The following is a 21,120-nucleotide window of genomic DNA, read 5'->3' as shown; positions in this document are numbered from 1 at the left end:
ATTTAGGAAATAACAGCCAACAGTGCTTTGTATAAGGTTACCCAATCACGACATTTTCTGCACTCAAAACATTTCTGTCAGGGTCAGCTAAAACAAACACAAGCAGTAAATGTCCACAAAAATTTTCTTTTTTTTTTTAATTTTAAAAAGGCTTCACATATTGTCTGGCATATTGATAGCCCCCCTACCCGCAAAGAACTCCAGGTAGCGTAACCGGACATCATGGGCACTCAGGGAGGGCAAGCCAGGACGGCCACTTTCAAGCGCCGTCAGTGTGGTTTGATGTAGGATTCCGGCCTCAGGCCCAACTGAGCCAGCATAGTTGGCCGAATGTTTCCGTAAAAAGTTATGGAGAACACAGCACGCAAGTATTATATGGTTCAGTTTATACTCTGCCATATGGATAGGTGTCAGAAATAGGCGGAACCGGCTGGCCAGGATTCCAAATGTGTTCTCCACCACTCTTCGGGCTCTGGCCAGCCGGTAATTAAAAACCCTCTGTTTGGGTCCTCATCGGGAATGGCCGCATCAGGTGGTCCCCCAGCGCAAATGCTTCATCAGCAACGAACACAAATGGGAGTCCTTCCACATTGTCCTCTGGAGCTGGCAAGTCCAAGCTGCCATTCTGGAGACGCCTGTAGAACTCCGTCTGGGCGATGACTCCACCATCGGACATCCGGCCATTCTTCCCCACGTCCACATACAAGAAGTCGTAATTAGTCGACACCACCGCCAACATCACTATACTATTAAACCCCTTGTAATTATAATAGTACGACCCTGAGTTGGGTGGTGGGACGATGTGGACGTGTTTCCCATCAATTGCCCCTCCACAGTTAGGAAAGTCCCACCGCTGGGCAAAGTGGGAGGCCACAGTCTGCCATTCCTGTGGCGTGGAAGGAAACTGTTGAGGAAAAAACAATAAACATTACTATTTTTACTCTGAAACATGGCAAGCAGATTAGACACAAACATTATGGGGAAACCTCCAGATAGTATTTATTAAGGGGAATTTAACAAGGCCAAAGTATAAGGTACACCTATCATATTCCCCCCCCCCCCCCCCCCTCATGGGCCATTTCTAACATTATGGGGTGTGTGGAAATCTTGGACAGGTAACCCTCTTCACTTCATTGAGAGATGAATGCCTAAATAATGGGTCTTACTTGGAACAGCCCCTCCTTAGTTACACTATTGGCAGCCCACTGGACAGGTAAGAAGTGTCATAATACATAGATATAAATACACACTGTACACATTTGAAGACATTTGGACATTCTGCTATTACCTATCAAGATAATAATAGGATACAAAAACTTTAAACAGTACCATTGGAAAGTATACAGGCAGGCCCTTGCACTACATGCTTTGGGTAATTCAGCCATAAATCTGACCATAAAAGAGATGGGTATAGTGTGTATGGGTTTGGCAAAGTCAGCAGATAGATGATTGAGGATAGAGAATTGGGATCAGCTGACTTAGCAGTTGGGGGAGGGAGGGTTACTAAAAATTATTTTGGGACACCACAAAAAAAAGCCTCTGGCACTCTGCCTGAATTTAAATCAAAAATAACATTACCAAACATTTTAGGGGGTGTTTGGGGTAAAGCACTACTATGGAGCTGATAAAATACATTGCTAAGTGACTACATGAGGTGAATATAGGGCCAGGAGACACCATGCTGGGGAGGTTATTGAAGGGCAAATATGTATGAAGGACCTTAAATAATAATTACATAAAAATCCAGCATGCATGAGGACAAAGGGGACATTCACAGCATATTACAAGCATGGTAATTAGAGAATGAGGAAAGAAATACAATATATTATCAAACATTAAAGACAATAAAATGTGATATAAAAGGATAAAAATCTTACCTTCATATACTCCTTCTGCAGGACCTGTATGATGGCAGAACAGGTCTCTGGGATGATGATACCCAGAGCCTGGGGGGAGATGCCTGTCGAGAACTTCAAGTCCTGCAGACTTCTCCCTGTGGCCAAATACCGCAGGGTAGCGACCAGCCTCTGCTCCGGAGTGATGGCTTGCCTCATGCAGGTATCCTGCCTGCTGATATAGGGGGTCAGCGAAGCCAACAAACGGTGAAACACGGGGTCCGTCATCCTGAGAAAGTTCCTGAAATCATCAGGATTTCTCACGGATCTCACGGAGCAAAGGCATATGACAGAACTGGTCACGCTGAAGCAACCAATTCTTGGTCCATGAACTCCTCCCCACCCTGTTCATGGACTGGACTTGTGTCAAGGTCAGGACCCCAACACCAAGCCCCCGCACAGCACGAACTCTACGAGGAGTACGCATACGAAACATGGCTAGAAAACGGTCAGCTGCTCAGAACGAAGTAACAGAACGCACTGAAGAACAGCAAGGCCTGTGAAGAGAGACCTGAAAAACAGCAACGAGCAGGCAAGATCACACAGAAAACTCTGATACGAACTGACTGCGCACACTGAAGAGCAGATACAAACCCACAAGCACAAACTGAATGGCAGAAAACGATCTGAAAGCCACGAGTCTGAAAAAGCGTGAATCGTCTCTCACCAAACTTTTACTAACACAAGATTAGCAAAAGGAGCCCAAAGGGTGCCGCGCTTGGTTCTGAACTGCCCTTTTCTAGTCTCGTCGTACGTGGTGTACGTGACCGCGTGGTTGGCGATCGGAATTTCCGACAACTTTGTGCGACCGTGTGTAGGCAAAACAAGTTTGAGCCAACATCCGTCGGAAAAAATCCTAGGATTTTGTTGTCGGAATGTCCGAACAAAGTCCGACCGTGTGTACGCCCTATTAGAGTCTGCAAAAGACTTGAGACTGGGGCAGAGGTTCACCTTCCAGCATGACAAGGACCCTAAACATACAGCCAGAGCTATAATGGAATGGTTTAGATCAAAGCATATTCATGTGTTAGAGTAGCTGAGTCAATGTCCAGACCTAAATTCAATTGAGAATCTGTGGCAAGACTTGAAAATTGCTATTCACAGACGATCGCCATCCAATCTGACAGAGCTTGAGCTATCTTGCAAAGAAGAATGGGCAAAAATGTCACTCTCTAGATGTGCAGCTAGTAGAGACATCCCCAAAAAGATTTGCAGCTGTCATTGCAGCAAAAGGGGGTTCTACAAATTAGTGACTCGGGGGGGGGGGCTGAATACAAATGCAAGTTACACTTTTCACATATTTATTTATAAAGATGTAGAAAACAATTTATCATTTTCCTTCCACTTCACAATTATGTGCCACTTTGTGTTGGTCTATCACATGAAATCCCAATAAAATACATTTACGTTTTTGATTGTATGATTGTATATTGTATGAATACTTTTTCAAGGCACTGTATTTGGTGAAAAGTACAGAATGTATTACATAACACTTATGCCAGCTAAAGCCTAGCTTCTTTTTAGCATAATTTTTCTGTAATGAATGTAATCAATTCTCAATATCTGACAATATCTGCTTCCAAGTTATTTTTGTTCCTGCTGTGGTGTTGCCTGAGTGAATTATCTTTGAAGACAGAGATAAAATAACTTGTTTTTCCTTGTAAGATGAAAATATTGCCTAGATATGTTCTTTGCTTTTACAGATTCATTCCCAAGAGTGGATCATTAACAAGCAAACTCCTTTATTGCAGATGTAATGCTGCAGACAACAGCTGCAATTTTCCAGGTAAGACTGAGCATTATGTCAAGCACCATCTTAGAAGTTCTTACTTTATTTATTTTTTCTGAAAATAGATTGAAGTTTACTGAGCTCTTTATTAAAGAACAAATCTACATATGATGTCTTCTTTCCCTATCCTGGTCATGCGATATGTCACATGACAAGGGGTGGTAGCAAGAAATGCAGTCTTCCCTCACTCTCCGGCAGGCACCTGTGCTGCCAAGCAAGTGTCCTCAGCACAAGCACTACACCACCTTCTCTCCTGTCCACTTTACACTGCCGCTGGAGGGAGGAGAGAGCAAAATCCTTCCTCTAGCAGCTATTGCAGTGTGCACCATTGCGAATGTCCAGAGTGACAGCCGCATCACCACTGTCATTCAGGCAGCAAGGGAGAGTGCTGACTGGCTCTCAGCACCTCCTCTTCACATAACGCCAGTGCGCCCAGGGCTTGTGTCTCTTTTGCCACCCTTTATCCTGGCCCTGCCCACACAGTGCAGATTCATACTACTGGCTGCAGAGAGAGAGCAAGGGAGAGAGAGCAAGGGAAAACTCAGTCAGTCAGTCAGCTAACATACATAAGGGCCTGTGGACAGCCATTAATAATGATGAGGTGTGGCTCCCATATACGATGTTGACATATAGAGGATACCTATATGATACAACCCCTGGCAAAAATGATGGAATCACCAGTCCCTGAGGATGTTCCTTCAGTTGTTTGTTGTAGAAAAAAAGCAGATCACAGACATGGCCAAAAACTAAAGACATTTCAAATGGCAACTTTCTGACTTTAAGAAACACTAAAAGAAATCAAGAAAAATAATTGTGGTGGCCAGTAACAGTTAAATTTATAGAACAAGCACAGGGAATAAATTATGGAATCACTCAATTCTGAGGAAAAAATTATGGAATCACCCTGTAAATTTTCATTACAAACACTAACACCTGCATCAGATTAAATCTGCTTGTTAGTATGTAGGTAAAGAGGGTAAATCATCACGCAGTGTTGCACAAGATGTTGGTTGTTCACAGTCGGCTGTGTCTAAAACATGGACCAAATACAAACAACTTGGGAAGGTGGTTAAAGGCAAGCATACTGGTAGACCAAGGAAGACATCAAAGCGTCAAGACAGAAAACTTAAAGCAATATGCCTTGAAAACAGAAAATGTACAACAAAACAAATGAGGAACAAATGGGAGGAAACTGGAGTCAACATCTGTGACCGAACTGTAAGAAAACGCCTAAAGGAAATGGGATTTACATACAGAAAAGCTAAAAGAAAGCCATCTCTAACACCTAAACACAAAAAAACAAGTTTACAATGGGCTAAGGAAAAGCAATCGAGGACTGTGGATGATTGGATGAAAGTCATATTCAGTGATGAATCTCGAATCTGCAATGGGCAAGGTGATGATGCTGGAACTTTTGTTTGGTGCCGTTCCAATGAGATTTATGCAGAGGACTATCTGAAGAAAACATGCAAATTTCCGCAGTCAATTTTGATATGGGGCTGCATGTCAGGTAAAGGCACTGGGGAGATGGCTGTCATTAAATCTTCAATAAATGCACAGGTTTACATTGAAATTTTGGACACTTTTCTTATCCCATCTATTGAAAGGATGTTTGGGGATGATGAAATCATTTATCAAGATGATAATGCATCTTGCCATAGAGCAAAAACTGTGAAAAAAATCCTTGAAGAAAGACACATAAGGTCAATGTCATGGCCTGCAAACAGTCCGGATCTCAATCCAATTGAAAATCTGTGGTGGAAGTTAAAGAAAATGGTCCATGACAAGGCTCCAACCCGCAAAGATGATTTGGCAACAGCAATCAGAGAAGGCTGGAGCCAGATTGATGAAGAGTACTGTTTATCACTCATTAAGTCAATGCCTCAGAGACTGCAAGCAGTTATAAAAGCCAGAGGTGGTGCAACAAAGTACTAGTGATGTATTGGAGTGTTATTTTGTTTGTTTGTTTTTCATGATTCCATAATTTTTTCCTCAGAATTGAGTGATTCCATAATTTATTCCCTGTGCTTGTTCTATAAATCTAACTGTTACTGGCCACCACAATTATTTTTCTTGATTTCTTTTAGTGTTTCTTAAAGCCAGAAAGTTTCCATTTGAAATGCCTTTAGTTTTTGGCCATGTCTGTGATCTGCTTTTTTTCTACAACAATAAACAACTGAAGGAACATCGTCAGGGACTGGTGATTCCATCATTTTTGCCAGGGGTTGTATATAGAGATACAGAACTCAGAACAGGACTTTAAAAATCGGATAAAATAAAAAGGTTTGTTTTCTCCTTTTAAGTCATAACTTGGATCCCCTTATCATGTCTATGTAAGAAAGCTAGGTAGCACATATACACCATCCACAATCCTGCCTATATATATATATATATATATATATATATATATATATATATATATATATATATATATATCATAGGGAGGGTTAGAACCAATTTCCATCATATACTGCTTATTATAACCACAGTGGGAATATCTCCACAAACTTCCTTGCTAGGAAAAATGTGAACAACAAATGATAATAACAGGTGTCAGAAGGACAGGAGCATAGAAAACTCATAGCAATTCTATTGCTTTCCCAATTTTACTAAAATTTCCCAACTTTTACTAAAATGTTTAGTTGCTGTTTGAGAAGGAGGATCTTTCATTCTATAAATAAATAGCCTTGATGGATTTAAATGTAATTTCAGTATGTGTGCGCTGTAATCTTTTCCTTTGTTGCTGTTCCTGTCCCTACTGCAAAGATTTTTCATCATTTTTTTCCCCCATAAACTCTGTCATTGGAAAGTAGTGAGAGGAAATCTTCTCAATGTAAACAGTTCCCTACTGTGCCTAAAACAAAAACAAAAAAAAAATGTCTTCAGTTACAATTTAGGAGCACATGTAGGCAGATGCCCTTCCCAACTGTAGGTGGATTCACATGATTATTGTATGGAAAGGGCAGGCTCATAAGGGAATTGGCTCCTTGGTGATTCCGTACAGTGCCTTGAGAAAGGAAAATAGTCTGATTGGAAACTCTCAACAGACTTTGGTAACCATTTTGGGTGGGACATCTTCTAAATAAGGGACCAAGCCATTCTTCTGATGACTATATGGTCAGAGATAGGAACCCACTTGTGAGGGACAGTACTCAGCATAGGAAAAGGTACCTACGGAGTAGAGATAGCTCAGGGCAGCTCCTTGGCCATTGCTTATACTCTGGTGACCACAAGAGAGGTGAGGAGCCAGTGCAAACTGTGTAATTATACTTAATAGGCCTTAGGAAGAGATGCTACCCCTGCTAACTGAACCTATCCTCTGATAATGCAATGGGTAATGCTGTGCCAAAGACCAGTTTATCTGTTCATTCCATAAATCTGTCAAAGGCTTATATAAAGGATTATAAACCTTAGGTATTGTGCTTACATTTCATTGTGCATTTCGCCCTGCACCTGGGTTTACACACACATAGTTGCCAACATTGTAAAAAAAAAATGTGGGACACTTTTGTGGCTGTAGGCGGAGCTGTCCAATAATTAGGGGGCGGGGCATTCGTCAGCAGGCGTGGCCTGGGAAAAACAGACAAGTGTGGCGCGCGAAAAATGGGCGTGGTTTACGTGAAATTGTGGGCGTGGCTTAAATGGGCGTGGCTCTAAAGGGTGTGGTTAGAGTCTGAAATGAATGAGGGATGGAGAGGGGGAGAGAGGGATGGAGAGGGGGAGAGAGGGGGAGAGAGAGGGAAATGACGGGACAGCAGCCCCAGATCCTACATAATAGAAATATGTGTATTCTAGAAAGTTTAACAATCAGCAGATAAAGATACTCCAAACACCTGGTGTTAATGCTTCAATCATCCCGGCACCATGGTTGTTATGGTGTCAGGATGATTGAAGCGCATTATTTCTATTATTATATTGTAATATAAAATGAAATCATTCAACTCACCATAATGCAGAATCAGTGGGATCCCTGAGCGTGTCACCAGCCACGTCGCCTGCCACCAGCCATCCGTCCTTGCTTCAGATGTCCGAGCAGAGTCCGTCCTTGCATCAGGTGCCCCCAGCGGAGCCCCCCTCACACCAGGAGTCCCCGGCGGAGCCCCCCCTCACATCAGGTGTCCCCGGCGGAGCCCCCCCTCACACCAGGAGTCCCCGGCAGAGCCCCCCCTCACATCAGGTGTCCCCGGCGGAGCCCCCCCTCACACCAGGAGTCCCCAAGGGAGCCCCCCTCACACCAGGAGTCCCCGGCGGAGCCCCCCCTCACATCAGGTGTCCCTGGCGGAGCTCCCCCTCACATCAGGAGTCCCCAAGGGAGCCCCCCTCACACCAGGAGTCCCCGGCGGAGCTCCCCCTCACATCAGGTGTCCCTGGCGGAGCTCCCCCTCACACCAGGAGTCCCCAAGGGAGCCCCCCTCACACCAGGAGTCCCCGGCGGAGCCCCCCCTCACATCAGGTGTCCCCGGCGGAGCCCCCCCTCACACCAGGAGTCCCCAAGGGAGCCCCCCTCACACCAGGAGTCCCCGGCGGAGCCCCCCCTCACATCAGGTGTCCCCGGCGGAGCCCCCCCTCACACCAGGAGTCCCCAAGGGAGCCCCCCTCACACCAGGAGTCCCCGGCGGAGCTCCCCCTCACATCAGGTGTCCCCGGCGGAGCCCCCCCTCACATCAGGAGTCCCCAAGGGAGCCCCCCTCACACCAGGAGTCCCCGGCGGAGCTCCCCCTCACATCAGGTGTCCCTGGCGGAGCTCCCCCTCACATCAGGTGTCCCCAGTGCCCCCCCTTCACATCAGGTGTCCCCAGTGCCCCCCCACTCACATCAGGTGTCCCCAGTGCCCCCCCCACTCACATCAGGTGTCCCCAGTGTCCCCCCCACTCACATCAGGTGTCCCCAGTGCCCCCCCCACTCACATCAGGTGTCCCCAGTGCCCCCCCCCACTCACATCAGGTGTCCCCAGTGCCCCCCCCACTCACATCAGGTGTCCCCAGTGCCCCCCCCACTCACATCAGGTGTCCCCAGTGCCCCCCCCACTCACATCAGGTGTCCCCAGTGCCCCCCCACTCACATCAGGTGTCCCCAGTGCCCCCCCCACTCACATCAGGTGTCCCCAGTGCCCCCCCACACTCACATCAGGTGTCCCCAGTGCCCCCCCCCACTCACATCAGGTGTCCCCAGTGCCCCCCCACACTCACATCGTGTCCCACAGCGGTGCGCGCGCTCACCCCCCACCTAGAACCCCCGCCCCTTTCCATATCAGACTGGCAGCGGGGCGGGGGGTAGGCGGGCCGAGGCGGAGCGGGGCGAGGCGGAGCGGGGCGGGCCGAGGCGGAGCGGGGCAGGGGGTGGGCGGCGACGCAGAAGCTTCGTCTAGCCTCCCCCCAGCCGTCTTCCTGAACTTCAACAAAATGGCGGCCGGCGGAGACAATGTCTCCGCCAGCCGCCGACCTCTAGCGGCGGCGGCGGCGGCGGCGGCGGTTTCAAAAACCGGAACCGAATTTTTCGGGACATTTCCCGGGACACCACAAATCCGGGAATGAAGTCCACGTCCCGGGAATGTCCCGAGAAATTCGGGACAGTTGGCAGCTATGCACACATGGGGGGTTATTTACTAAAGGCAAATCCACTCTGCACCACAATTGCACTGGAAGTACAGTCGCTGCAGATTTGAGGGGAAGATCTGAAATGAGGGGAAGCTCTGCTGATTTTATCATCCAATCATGTACAAGCTAAAAATGCTATTTTTTATTTTCTTTGCATGTCCCCCTCAGATCTACAGCGACTGCACTTCCAAGTGCACTTTCTGTGCACTTGTAGTGCAAAGTGGATTTGCCTTTAGTAAATAACCCCCATTATGTTACTGCTGGCCCGGCTCCACACTGTGACAATGTGAGCACAGTCGGCGTGCAGTCTCTCACTGCTTCCAGCTGGATTAGCTTGCTCCCTGTATGCCCCGACATACGTTTCATTGTGATGATGACCTCAGGAGGCTTAACCCTGATATTTATGCACTGTAGCACTTTATATGTAAAAAGAGAGTGATTTGTTTATATCAAATGATATGTATACATTGTAGCATACAAAGGGGAGTGATTTATACAACCTGTGAGCAACACAGACATGTGGCATACAGTAGGTATTTGTAGTTTAACCCTTTCATGACTAAGCCTATTTTTGAAATTTGGTGTTTACAAGTTAAAATCCATATTTTTTGCTAGAAAATTACTTAGAACCCCCAAACATTATCTATATATTTTTTAGCAGAGAATCTAGAGAATAAAATGGAGATTGTTGCAATATTTTATATCACACGGTATTTGTGCAGCAGTGTTTTAAACGCAATTTTTTGGAAAAGGAACACTTCCACGAATTTTAAAAAATCCAAAGAGTAAAGTTACCCCAATTTTTTTGTATAATGTGAAAGATGATGTTACGCCGAGTAAATAGATACCAAACATGTCAGGCTTTATAATTGCACGCACTCGTGGAATGGCGACAAACTACGGTAGCTATGAATTTCCATAGGCAACGCTTTAAATTTTTTTTTACGGTTACCAGGTTAGAGTTACAGAGGAGGTCTAGGGCTACAATTATTGCTCTCGCTGTGACGATCGCGGCGATACCTCACATGTGTTATTTGAACACCGTTTACATATGCGTGCGCGACTTCCGTATGCGTTTTCTTCGCTTTTTTTTTCTATTTATTTTATTTATTTTTATACTTAAAAATTGTGTTTTAAAAAAAAAAAAAATGTTTTTTTTTTTTACTTTTATTGCTGTCACAAGGAATGTAAACATCCCTTGCGACAGTAATAGGTGGTGACAGGTACTCTTTATGGAGGGATGGGGGGTCTAAAAGACCCCCCATCCCTCCTTTACACTTCAAAGTATTCAGATCGCCGAAAACGGCGATTCTGAATACTGTGTATTTTTTTTAATTCGGCGCCATTGGCAGCCGAGTAAACGGGAAGTGACGTCATGACGTCGCTTCCGCGTTTACATTGAGAAAGCTGGAACGAAGCCGCCCACGGCTTCATTCCAGCCCGCCCACAGCCGCCGGAGGCAGACGATTGGACACTGGGCCTCCCGGTAAGAGCGGCGGGAGGCGGCGGGAGGGGGGGAAACAGCCGGTATAACAGCCGAGCGGCTTTTAGCCGCATCGGTTGTTATATACGGGTAGCCGATCGCCCGCTCGAAACAACAGTACCGGGATGAGGCCTGCAGCTGCGGGCATCATCCCGGTATAACGCCCGAAAGCCGAGTACGCAGATGTGCGTACGGTCGGCGGGAAGGGGTTAAAACAGCAGCACCATATCACACTAATTATTGGGGCATGAAATATTTATAGCTGTATACTAAGGTTTATTAACAGTTAAACACTTTGGGGTTGATTTACTAAAGGCAAATCCACTGTGCACTACAAGTGCACTGCAAGTACACTTGAAAGTGCAGTCACTGTAGATCTGAAAGGAAGATCTGAAATGAGGAGAAGCTCTGCTGATTTCTATCATCCAATCATGTACAAGCAAAAGTGCTATTTTTTATTTTGCTTGCAAGCCCCCTTCAAATCTACAGTGACTGTGATTCCAAGTGCACTTCCAAGTGCACTTGTAGTGCAAAATGGATTTGCCTTTAGTAAATAAACCCCTTTGTGTGGTTTTGTACAGCAGCTGTATTTGGAGAAAGGCTGTTTTTTTTTTTTTTTTTAGTTCCTTGCATGTGATTATGTATTCTTTGCAAAATGAAGCTTTACCTCATTTACTAAACTCTGCAGCAACTACACTTGCAGAGTGCAACTGCACTTGCAAAATGCACAGTCTATTTACCTTTAGTAAATCCCTGTAAAGGTCTTTAAGTGCTTAAAATCCTCTTAATCCTTTGTATATACTGTGCACATGGGAACATCTTCATTAGGCATAATAAATTACAGACTTTTGAAGTTGGTGTTTCAATAACATGTACAGAGGAACCAGGATGATCAATCAATCTGTTCACGTACCTTTTTTGAGCAGTACACCCATCGCTCTGCTAACTTCCATCATGGTAGCTGTGCCACTGGATGGATCAATAGCTCCAAAGACCCAGGCATCTCTGTGGTTACCCAAAGCTACATAGCGATCTGTCAAAAAATATATAATATTGTTAGCCTCATTTTGCAATTTACAGTTTTACTCCTTGTCCTTTACTGCCTCCTAAATGGCCTGAGAATAATGTGATAAGAGGCTGTAGCCTCACGCACAACATTTTGACAGCCCTGCTGAATCTGGCTGAAAGGGGTTGTGGGATTTACTGGTTAGCATTAGAAATTTACTGATGGATTTTATTGGTGTCTGGCTTTATACTTTGAAGAGCCTCACTACTTTAAAATGTTTTTTTTTACAAGAAACATTTATTGATTGTGTACATATTTTCAGTCTTTTCTGAAATTATGGTCTAAGATTGTGTTTAAATTAGAATAAGATTTAAACATTTTAGTCAGGAAAATCTAATGTATTAATTGTAAACGTTTTTTGGTCTCCTTTTCAGCCAGCAGGTTGAGCTTTAAACTGTGTTTCACATATATCTTTTTACCTGCCTCTATAAAATAATGTTTACAGGCCACAGTAACTCAAGCAGAAATTTACACACACAAGTGAATAAGTCAGAGTGGTAACCCATTTCCCTATCTACTTCACTCTCAAAACACCTTAAAAGTTTTAATGTGTCATTGAGTCTGTTGAGATATAACTACTCCTGTATTCTCTCTTTTAAAAATTCATATTGGAATGTTAATCATTTGTCATGTATTAAATGCTTATTTGTAAAACAAAGATAAAGTGTGTATGTAATATATATATATATATATATATATATATATATATATATATATATATATATATATGTGTGTGTGTCTGTGTGTGTGTGTGTGTGTGTGTGTGTATGAGATGCAGTAACAGGACTTGCATAGAAAAGTGATTTGAGCGTTATTTAAACTTACAATTCGGTAAATAACAGCCAATCATCATCAGGTATCCCTAGTTATTTTTTTCATTTTTAAAATCAGAACAAGGGATGGCACTTACATTCAATAAGAAGTGTCCCTTGTGCTTGTGGCTTAGTTGAAATCCAAATGAAGTCCTCTGTGCCCCCATACCACCTCAGCTCTAATCTTCTAGTGTTGTGGGGGTTATTACAACTTAGACCTGTCATAGGTACTCTTCAAGAATGCCGATTATGATCACCTTTTCCACCATCCTCCTTCATTCATAAAAGCTGTACTATAGCTTCAATAAATGAAAATCTTTCTATGAATAGAGGAGGAAGACTTTTTTTTTGTTTGCCAGTCCTCCATTCAAAGGATGATCAGTGTGGCTCATAAGTGCTCTTGCATTCAGAGGGTATTTCCCCAAAGTTGGCACAGTGACACTTCACCAGGCAGCACTGAATTCATTCTTATTACTAGGAGCTCAATATAAATCCCCCAAGTGTTTGGTCAGCATTCCCTGCTCTAGTCAGTGGCACTGCACATCTAGATAGCTTTGAGTAGTTGGGTATTGAGGTTAAATTTAAATATGAAATAAGTATTTTATTTACATACCAGGCTCAAACTGTCCTTCAATGAATCCAATGACATTTCTTATTGTTTTCTTTACATTGTAGGTCTTCACATAAAGCTTTATTTTACTGTAATATTAAATATATATACATTTATATATAAAACATAACATATAACTAATAGTTTTTTTTTTTTTTTAGCATAGCTTAGTCAAACTTAGCCTTTGTGTCATCCATGCCTTAAAAATAGATCATATATCCATAAAATGTGTAACCTAAAGCTGAACTCCAAGCACAAGTAAACATAAGATTTTTACTGGAATTCATTAAAAATAAATATAATTTTTTCTAAAGGCAAATCATACCAGAATTAGACTGTATATCAGCTTCCTGAATACATTCCCCTGTACACAGGGCTTGAGTCCTGCAGGAACGCATGGGAATGGCGTTCCTGCACTTTTTCCACAGTTGGCACGCTGTTCCCGTTAGCAGTAATGTCCTGCAGGACTGCGAGCTGTGGCAGGAGTGTGGGTGTGCGGGAAGGTGAGGGCGTCCATGCCAAAAAGGGGCGGTCCGCCCCAGGTGCCACACATGACATGGCACCCCAAGGGATAATATGGGCAGTGGATCGACAAGGATCAGAAATGCAGATGAAGTACGAAAATGTTCTTAGATAAAAGTATCACATTTTATTAATACAAATTGTGCAAAATACATACTGACATCTAAAATCAACAATACAATAAGAGCAATTGGTGTCAGACATAAAGCTGCTATGATGTAGACGATGAACCACAGAGGCCAATAAATGGTCAAAAAGGTAGTGGAACTGCTACAAAATACCCTACATGTTTCAGAAAAACACAAAAAGATTAGTTTCTTTTTATGATATGTACTTTCTTCCTCAAGGGTTTCAGGCAAGCAGATTATTATATTTCTAAAAAGTAAAAGTGCCACACATGGGGGGGGCAGGTATCATCCCGGTGTGCCCGTTATCCCCTCCAGCGGCCGCTGTAACACTGTCCCGCCTCCTAGACTCCAGTGTCACGTATTATAGAAGGTGGGACCTTGTTACAGCGGCCGCTGGAGGAGGAGGACCGAGGGAGGGGAGGAAGGGCGCCATCCAGGCACTGATGAGGCTGCGTTGCTGAGCACGGGTAAGGCTGCATTGCTGGACACTGATCAAGCTGCATTGCTGGACACTGGTAAGGCTGCATTGCTGGGCACTGATCAGGCTGCTTTGCTGGGCACTGGTAGGCTGCATTGCTGGGAACTGGTAAGGCTGCATTGCTGGACATTGATCAAGCTGCATTGCTGGACACTGGTAAGGCTGCATTGCTAGGCACTGATCAGGCTGCATAGCAAGGCACTGGTAAGGCTGCATTTCTGGGCACTGGTAAGGCTGAATTGCTGGGCACTGGTAAGGCTGAATTGCTGGGAACTGGTAAGGCTGCGTTGCTGGGCACTGGTAAAGCTGCTTTGCTGGGCACTGATCAGGCTGCATTAATGGGCACTGGTAAGGCTGCACTGCTGAGCACTGGTAAGGCTGCATTGCTGGACACTGGTAAGGCTGCATTGCTGGGTACTGATCAGGCTGCATTGCTGGGCACTGGTAAGGCTGCATTGTTGGGCATGGGTAAGGCTGCATTGTTGGGCACTGGCAAGGCAAAATTGAAGTGCACTGGTAAGGCTGCATTGCTATACACTGGTAAGGCTGCATTGCTGTGCACTGGTAAGGCCACATTGCTGGGCACTGGTAAGGCCGCATTGCTGGGCACTGGTAAGGCTGCATTGTTGCACACTGGTAAGGCTGCATTGCTGGGCACTGATCAGGCTGCATTGCTGGGCACTGATCAGGCTGCATTGCTGAGCACTGATCAGGCTGCATTTGATGGGCACTTGGGAGGCTGCATTTGATGGACTCAGGCAAGGCTGCATTTGATGGGCACTGGCAAGGCTGCAAAGATGGGCACTGGTAATGTGAAGGAATGTGATGTAGATAATAATAATAATCTGAAAATGTCTATTTTCTTATGTGTATACATATTTTTTCTCCTTACTCATTATATAGGTATTACAGATTTGCTATGTTTTTTTATCTTCTCAAAATACACCCTACATCCCACACATCAGAAGAATGCAGAACTGAAGATAGAACCAGGGACAGCCAAACCTCGACATGAATATTCTCCATTTTCTTTTCTATCTTAACCGATGAGATGTACCTATTAGACTAACATAGCAATGACGTATTTTTGTGTATAAAACATTAGCACCGCCTTGAATAAATTAGAAGTGTAAGAAGTAACGGTGCTGAGCGTGTCTCAGAGAGTTTAATTTTATATGCATGCATATCCACACTTTCCAATTAGAGACAGCAGCAGATAACCTTGAGCTCGATTGAAGCTCTTAACCTTAACAGCTGGTGCTGAAACCCGGGAGCTTCAGGCTACAGTCGAAGCCAGACCACAATAACAATTCAAACGGCTAAACTGATCGATAAGAAAGGGGGTTTGCGCACCCCCAACAGTATGGTAAGTACTTTATATTCTTACCACTGTACGACTTTCTTGTCTCTTGGCTGGCTGTTAGATTCTGACGGTATGCTGAGACTGTTTTAGAGGCAGGTATTTACTCGCCTAAGGCTGTTTTATTGAACCTGCTGATGGGTTTCTGCTGTCTGTATTATCTTTTCACTGTCTGCCTTTCTTTGAGGTACAACTCAGCAGACTAAAACTGTTGCAGAAGTGTGTGTGTGTATTCAACCCCAGATGAGCTGTCGGCCTCTGGGATGAGATGTTTTCCTGCAGCAAAAACAGTTATAGACGGGTTACTAGAGGTTTGTAGGACCTCTGAGGGTTATCTCAGCTGCTGGAGCTTCGCAGTCTGAAAGTGTTACAGATGTCTCACCCCCAGACAAGCTGTCGGCCTCTGGGGGGGAAGGTGTAACAAACGTCTATAAACGGGTTTTTCAGGGGAGTTTGCTGCCCCTGTGGGTTATCTTAGCCTGCTGAAACTTTGCAGTTCAGAGAGTGTCAGGTGTAATGTCCTGTCCTGAGTGTATTTGTGGTTTACTGTTTGCTATACACGAGAGGGGTTGGGGGCTGGTGAAAGTGCGAGAAAGTGGCTACCCGAAGACCCGTTGCTCCCCACTACCCCTGCATTGTTTGTTCTGAGATTAACCGTACATTACAGAGTCATAGCAGACAGTAGCTGCGAGGAACAGCGTTATGTGCCCCCCACCTGAAGGAATTTGTTGATAAGGAGCAGTGAGAGAATATTAACCCATTAGTTGTACGTATTCTCCTCTCAAGCCGTTAGCCGAGAAACAGAAGAGAGAGAGAAAGGAATGTGAAGAATGTGATATTGTGAGGAGGAGAGAAGATGTTGAAATAGTTAACAAAGTTGAACCAAGTGGCGAAAGTTATGTTGCTAAAGAAACAGGGAGAAAAATCCTGTGTGATAAAGAAAATTGGATAAAGGAAGTTAAGAAAGCTGGCAATTGTATTATGTATGTGTATCACAGAATTGATAATGTGCCTAAACCGCCCCCCTATGAAAAAACCTGGACTGAGAGAAGGGAGGGACAACCCTGCCTTCCGCCTGACGACCACTCTCTTCTCACCACCCCAGCCCAACCACAACCCACTGTGACAACTCTGCCCGGCGGCCATCTTAGTGCACCTATGCCTTTACTTTCCACCCAGCCCAGTGCACTTCCTGCCAGCGGCCATCTTGGTAGACCCAGTAGGCTCAAACACAGCCTATACCCAGTCCTCCCTGTTTTAAACCAGGATGGTTCCTACCACACACCTGTCTTCTCCAATACGGAAGCACCACATTCACAGGCCGGATATATTAATGATGAAGAAGCATCTGAGTGGGAAGACCAACAACAGGCAGCAAGGCTACCCGCTGATTTAACCCCCAATCCGGCTCCAGGCTCACAGTTCCGAGAGGATCTCAAACACATGCTGGCAACCATAAGGAACAGTGCCCCTTCCCAGCCCCCGCCCCAATAACAGTCTCGGTTACCAGAAGGGGCACCAGTGATGTATGTCACTTTTACTCCATCACAAGCAGCGGCCTTAGTGACAAGTCTGCCTGACCCAGAGAAGCACCCAATGCCCATCTACCGTAGGATAGTGCAGATAAAAGAAATTTACTTAGCTGCCTGGAGAGACTTGATCAGCCTATGCCAAATCAAAGCTGGACATGTCTTTTGGCCGTTATGCAGACGGCCTTTAAAGGGGTTGTAAAGGTAAAAATTTTTTCACCTTAATGCATTCTATGCATTAAGGTGAAAAAACTTCTGACAGAACCGCCGCCCCCAGCCCCCCCGTTTTACTTACCTGACGCCTCGAAAGTCAGCTTCGCGTTCCCGACATCTGTTCCTCCGCTCACCCTGGCCGCTGATTGGCTGCAGTGGATGGATTGAAAGCAGCGCAGCCATTGGCTCGCGCTGCTGTCAATCACATCCGATGACGCGGCGCGCCGGGGGGCGGGGCCGAGTGATACAGCGAGCGGCTATAGCCGCCGGCTGTATCACGGGAGCGTGCCCGCAAGCACTCACCACCGTGCGAGGGAGCTCGCATTAAGGTGGTGAATGCTTGCGGGGAGGAGCTGAAACAGCCGCCGAGGGACCCCAGAAGACGAGGTTCGGGGCCACTCTGTGCAGAACGAGCTGCACAGTGAAGGTAAGTATAACATGTTTGTTATTTTAAAAAAAAAAAAAAAACACCTTTACAAACGCTTTAATGATGCCTGCCTGACAAGTGCCACTTCCTACTCCTCAGGCGTGGAGTTCTGTGCACAACTTCAGGACTGGGCAAAGGAGAAATTGACGGATCAGACCACCACAATCCAAGATATTACCCAAGATAAAGGGGAGTCTGAAGAAGTATCATACTAGACTCATACAGGCCTTTGATGATCAGAACTTCTCCCACTATGAAAAGACACACACACACATTTCCTGCGTGGGAATGGATTGGGTGCCCCACTCCAGTCCACTTACTGAGCCACTCCAAATGGGGACATTTCCTGATTTGCTTGCCAGATTCGTGATGTCCTCTACATGTCCCTTGAATCTACTAGGAGCTGATGTGTTGTCCAGACTACAGGCCTCAATCATGTACATGCCTGAAGGTGGGATGAAGTTACATACTCCCCTATCTTTAGAAGACTTATCTGCTTTGTGTTCTCTGCCCCTCCTGATGACACTTCATGAAGCAATAATTTCAAGTTCAATACCGCAGGAAGTACTTGACAGAATCCCTGCGTGCCTATGGTCCACAGGACCGGAAGACAACGGTCACTTAAAGGTGCCACCAGTTTCAGTCAAGCTAAAAGAGGGCACATCATTGCCCCGGAAACCACAATACCCCCTAAAGTTTGCCCACGCTGCAGCTATTTCGAGGCATGTCAAGGCCCTCGTGTCAAATGGAGCCCTGATAGCCTGTACATCTCCATGCAATACACCTCTGTTCTCTAGGAAGAAGAGAACCCCTAAAAGAGAACCAGGTACCTGCGGTGGATGCCTTTGACTGCAAAGTACCTCACAGTGGTGGACCTTACAAACGCTTTCTTCAGTGTCCACCCTCACCCCTCCTGCTGGTACCTTTTTGCATTCATCCACGGCAAGAAATGGCAACGTACCTAAACAGTTGTGCAACAAGGGGCACAGAACTTTCCAAGCCAGTTTCCAAAAGCTATGGCTATCATCCTTGACACATGACAAGAGAAACACCTGGCAGTGATTCTCCTTCAATCTGTTGAAGACACCTCAGAAAGCCTGTTGTGCTATCTTGCCAACCAGGGTTGCAAAGCCTCAAAGCCCAACATCTGTCATTTTCCTTGGACACTGTTTGTCCCATGGGACAAGACACCTCACTGAAGACAGGGTGAAAGTAATCTCTGACATCCCACTGCCACAAGGCCAGAAATCCCTTCATGCCTTCCTTGGACACTGCCTCGTTCTGCTTGCTCCCCATGACATTGCTGCCATATTCAACTGAGATCCAGCCGAAACACTTGTCCATTGCTAGACACTTGAGACTCCATGTGTTCCCTCCTACTGGACAGCATTACTCTATTAAGTTGTCAAACACTGAACCTTACCACCCTTCTTCCACTTCTCAAAAGGGGAGAGGAGGAGGAGTAGAGTCTTGACTTGTCACCCCATGACTGCATCAAACTAATGTGGCTGGAAACCACGCATCTCCCCTCTGTGAGTGAAATACCCCTGCAGAATTCAGACCTAACAATCTTTGTTTGCTGATGAACGAGGCAAATACCACACAGGACACGTGGTCACCACTGAAAACACAGTTCTACAAGCTGAAGCTTTACCACCGGTGATGTCTGCACAGGAGGCAGAGCTGCAAGCACTTACTACAGCATGTAAATGAGCAGAGGGAAAAAGAGCCAACATTCATATGGACTCAAGATATGCTTTCAGCATTGCCCATGATTATGGTGTTATCTGGAAGGACAGAGGATTCCTGATGGCTGCAGGAACACCTGTGAAAACTTGATGGATGCCTTGCTTCTCCTAACTCAAGTGACTATTCTGAGTAAAAGCACACGACAAACTGAACTCAAAGGAAGCTTGAGGTAATCATCTAGCCAATTCAGCTGCCAAACAGACAGCTAGTGGTCCACGGGAAGTGGACAGCAGGGTGGTAGAAGAAGACAACCCCATGCTTACCTTACAGACTCTCCCAGTGGAAAAGATTTACAGGAAACAGCAAGCCCGGATGATAAGGAAAGCTGGAAATGGAGAGGAGCAACTCTCAGAGATAGACTATTCGAGTGCAATAAGAAGCCTTGTCTATCCAGGAGTATGTACTCAGCCGTGGTGCAATGGGCACATGGAGCTGCCCACTTGACAAAGACTTTTATGAACTCTCTTATCAACAAGTGTTGCACCAAGAGTTACTCCACTGACCGACAACTTCTGCAGATCATGCATTATCAGCACCAAATGTAACCCAGGACGCACAGAAAAGGCACAGAAGAAGCACCTGGCAAAAACCCTATACCCCTTTCCAGAGGATACAAATTGATCATTCTCAAGTGCTAAGAAGTGGCAGATTCGAATACGCCCTAGTGGAAGTGGTCATGACTGCCAGGACCACAGCTAAGAAACTACTGAGTGAGATAGTATGTAGATTTGGGGTCCTAGAGGTGATATTGAGAGATCAGGGTCAAGCCTTAACAGCAACCCTTACGAAAGAGATTTCGGCAGCACTAGGGGTTCAGTTGGCACTGCACACCCCATACCACCCTCAAAGTAGCGGGAAGGTAGAAAGGATGAATGGGACACTAAAAAACAGGATGTTAAAGATGGCCCAAGAGACTAACATGAGTTGGCCAGACAGTTTGCCCATTGCCCTGTTCAGTGTCAGACACACCCCCGGGGGAAACACGCCCTATCCCCTTATGAAATGTTGTTTGGTTCAGCTCCCAGACTTGGTTGTTACTTTCCACAACAGTTACAGTTGCAATCTGATGTGTTGACTAATTATGTAACCACATTATCACGAGAATTAACCTGAATGCATGTCCAGGTGTTTTCTTCCATTCCAGATCCTGAATTAGATACAGGAACACACCAACTACTGTCTGGAGATCCTTGAGCCAAGATATGATGGTCCATTCCAAGTTTTGCTGACCACAGCCACCTCAGTCAAGTTGGCTGGGAAGAACACCTGAATGCACACTTACCATTGCAGGACAGCATGTTTACGGGTGTTGCATATCCTTTTTCTGTTTGATCTAGGGAGGGGGGGAGCCCAGGAGGTGGCCATCACAAAATGATAACATAATTACGTTTTGGTATAACTCTTCAGGTACACATGTGACCACCTTTACCTTAGATTACTGTGATAAAGTACCTTGTCCGTT

The 21,120-nt window shown here is 45.3% G+C and overlaps 1 protein-coding gene across 1 annotated transcript in view; it reads right to left on the bottom strand.

Moving 5' to 3' along the window:
- The window catches only part of LOC141117008 (putative N-acetylated-alpha-linked acidic dipeptidase), a 381,126-nt gene that overhangs the window by 138,547 nt on the left and 221,459 nt on the right, over positions 1 to 21,120 (bottom strand). The window contains exons 8-9 of the mRNA XM_073609573.1: positions 13,256 to 13,341; positions 11,678 to 11,797 (exon numbers count right to left, since the gene is read on the bottom strand). Coding sequence (XP_073465674.1) covers positions 11,678 to 11,797; positions 13,256 to 13,341 — 206 coding nt within the window. The remainder of the gene's footprint in view (positions 1 to 11,677; positions 11,798 to 13,255; positions 13,342 to 21,120) is intronic.

This window comes from Aquarana catesbeiana, linkage group LG13 (genome assembly GCF_042186555.1).
Source record: "Aquarana catesbeiana isolate 2022-GZ linkage group LG13, ASM4218655v1, whole genome shotgun sequence".
Lineage (NCBI taxonomy): Eukaryota > Metazoa > Chordata > Amphibia > Anura > Ranidae > Aquarana > Aquarana catesbeiana.
The sequence above is the reverse complement of the archived record's forward strand: the minus strand, read 5'-3'. Positions and strand labels throughout refer to the sequence as shown.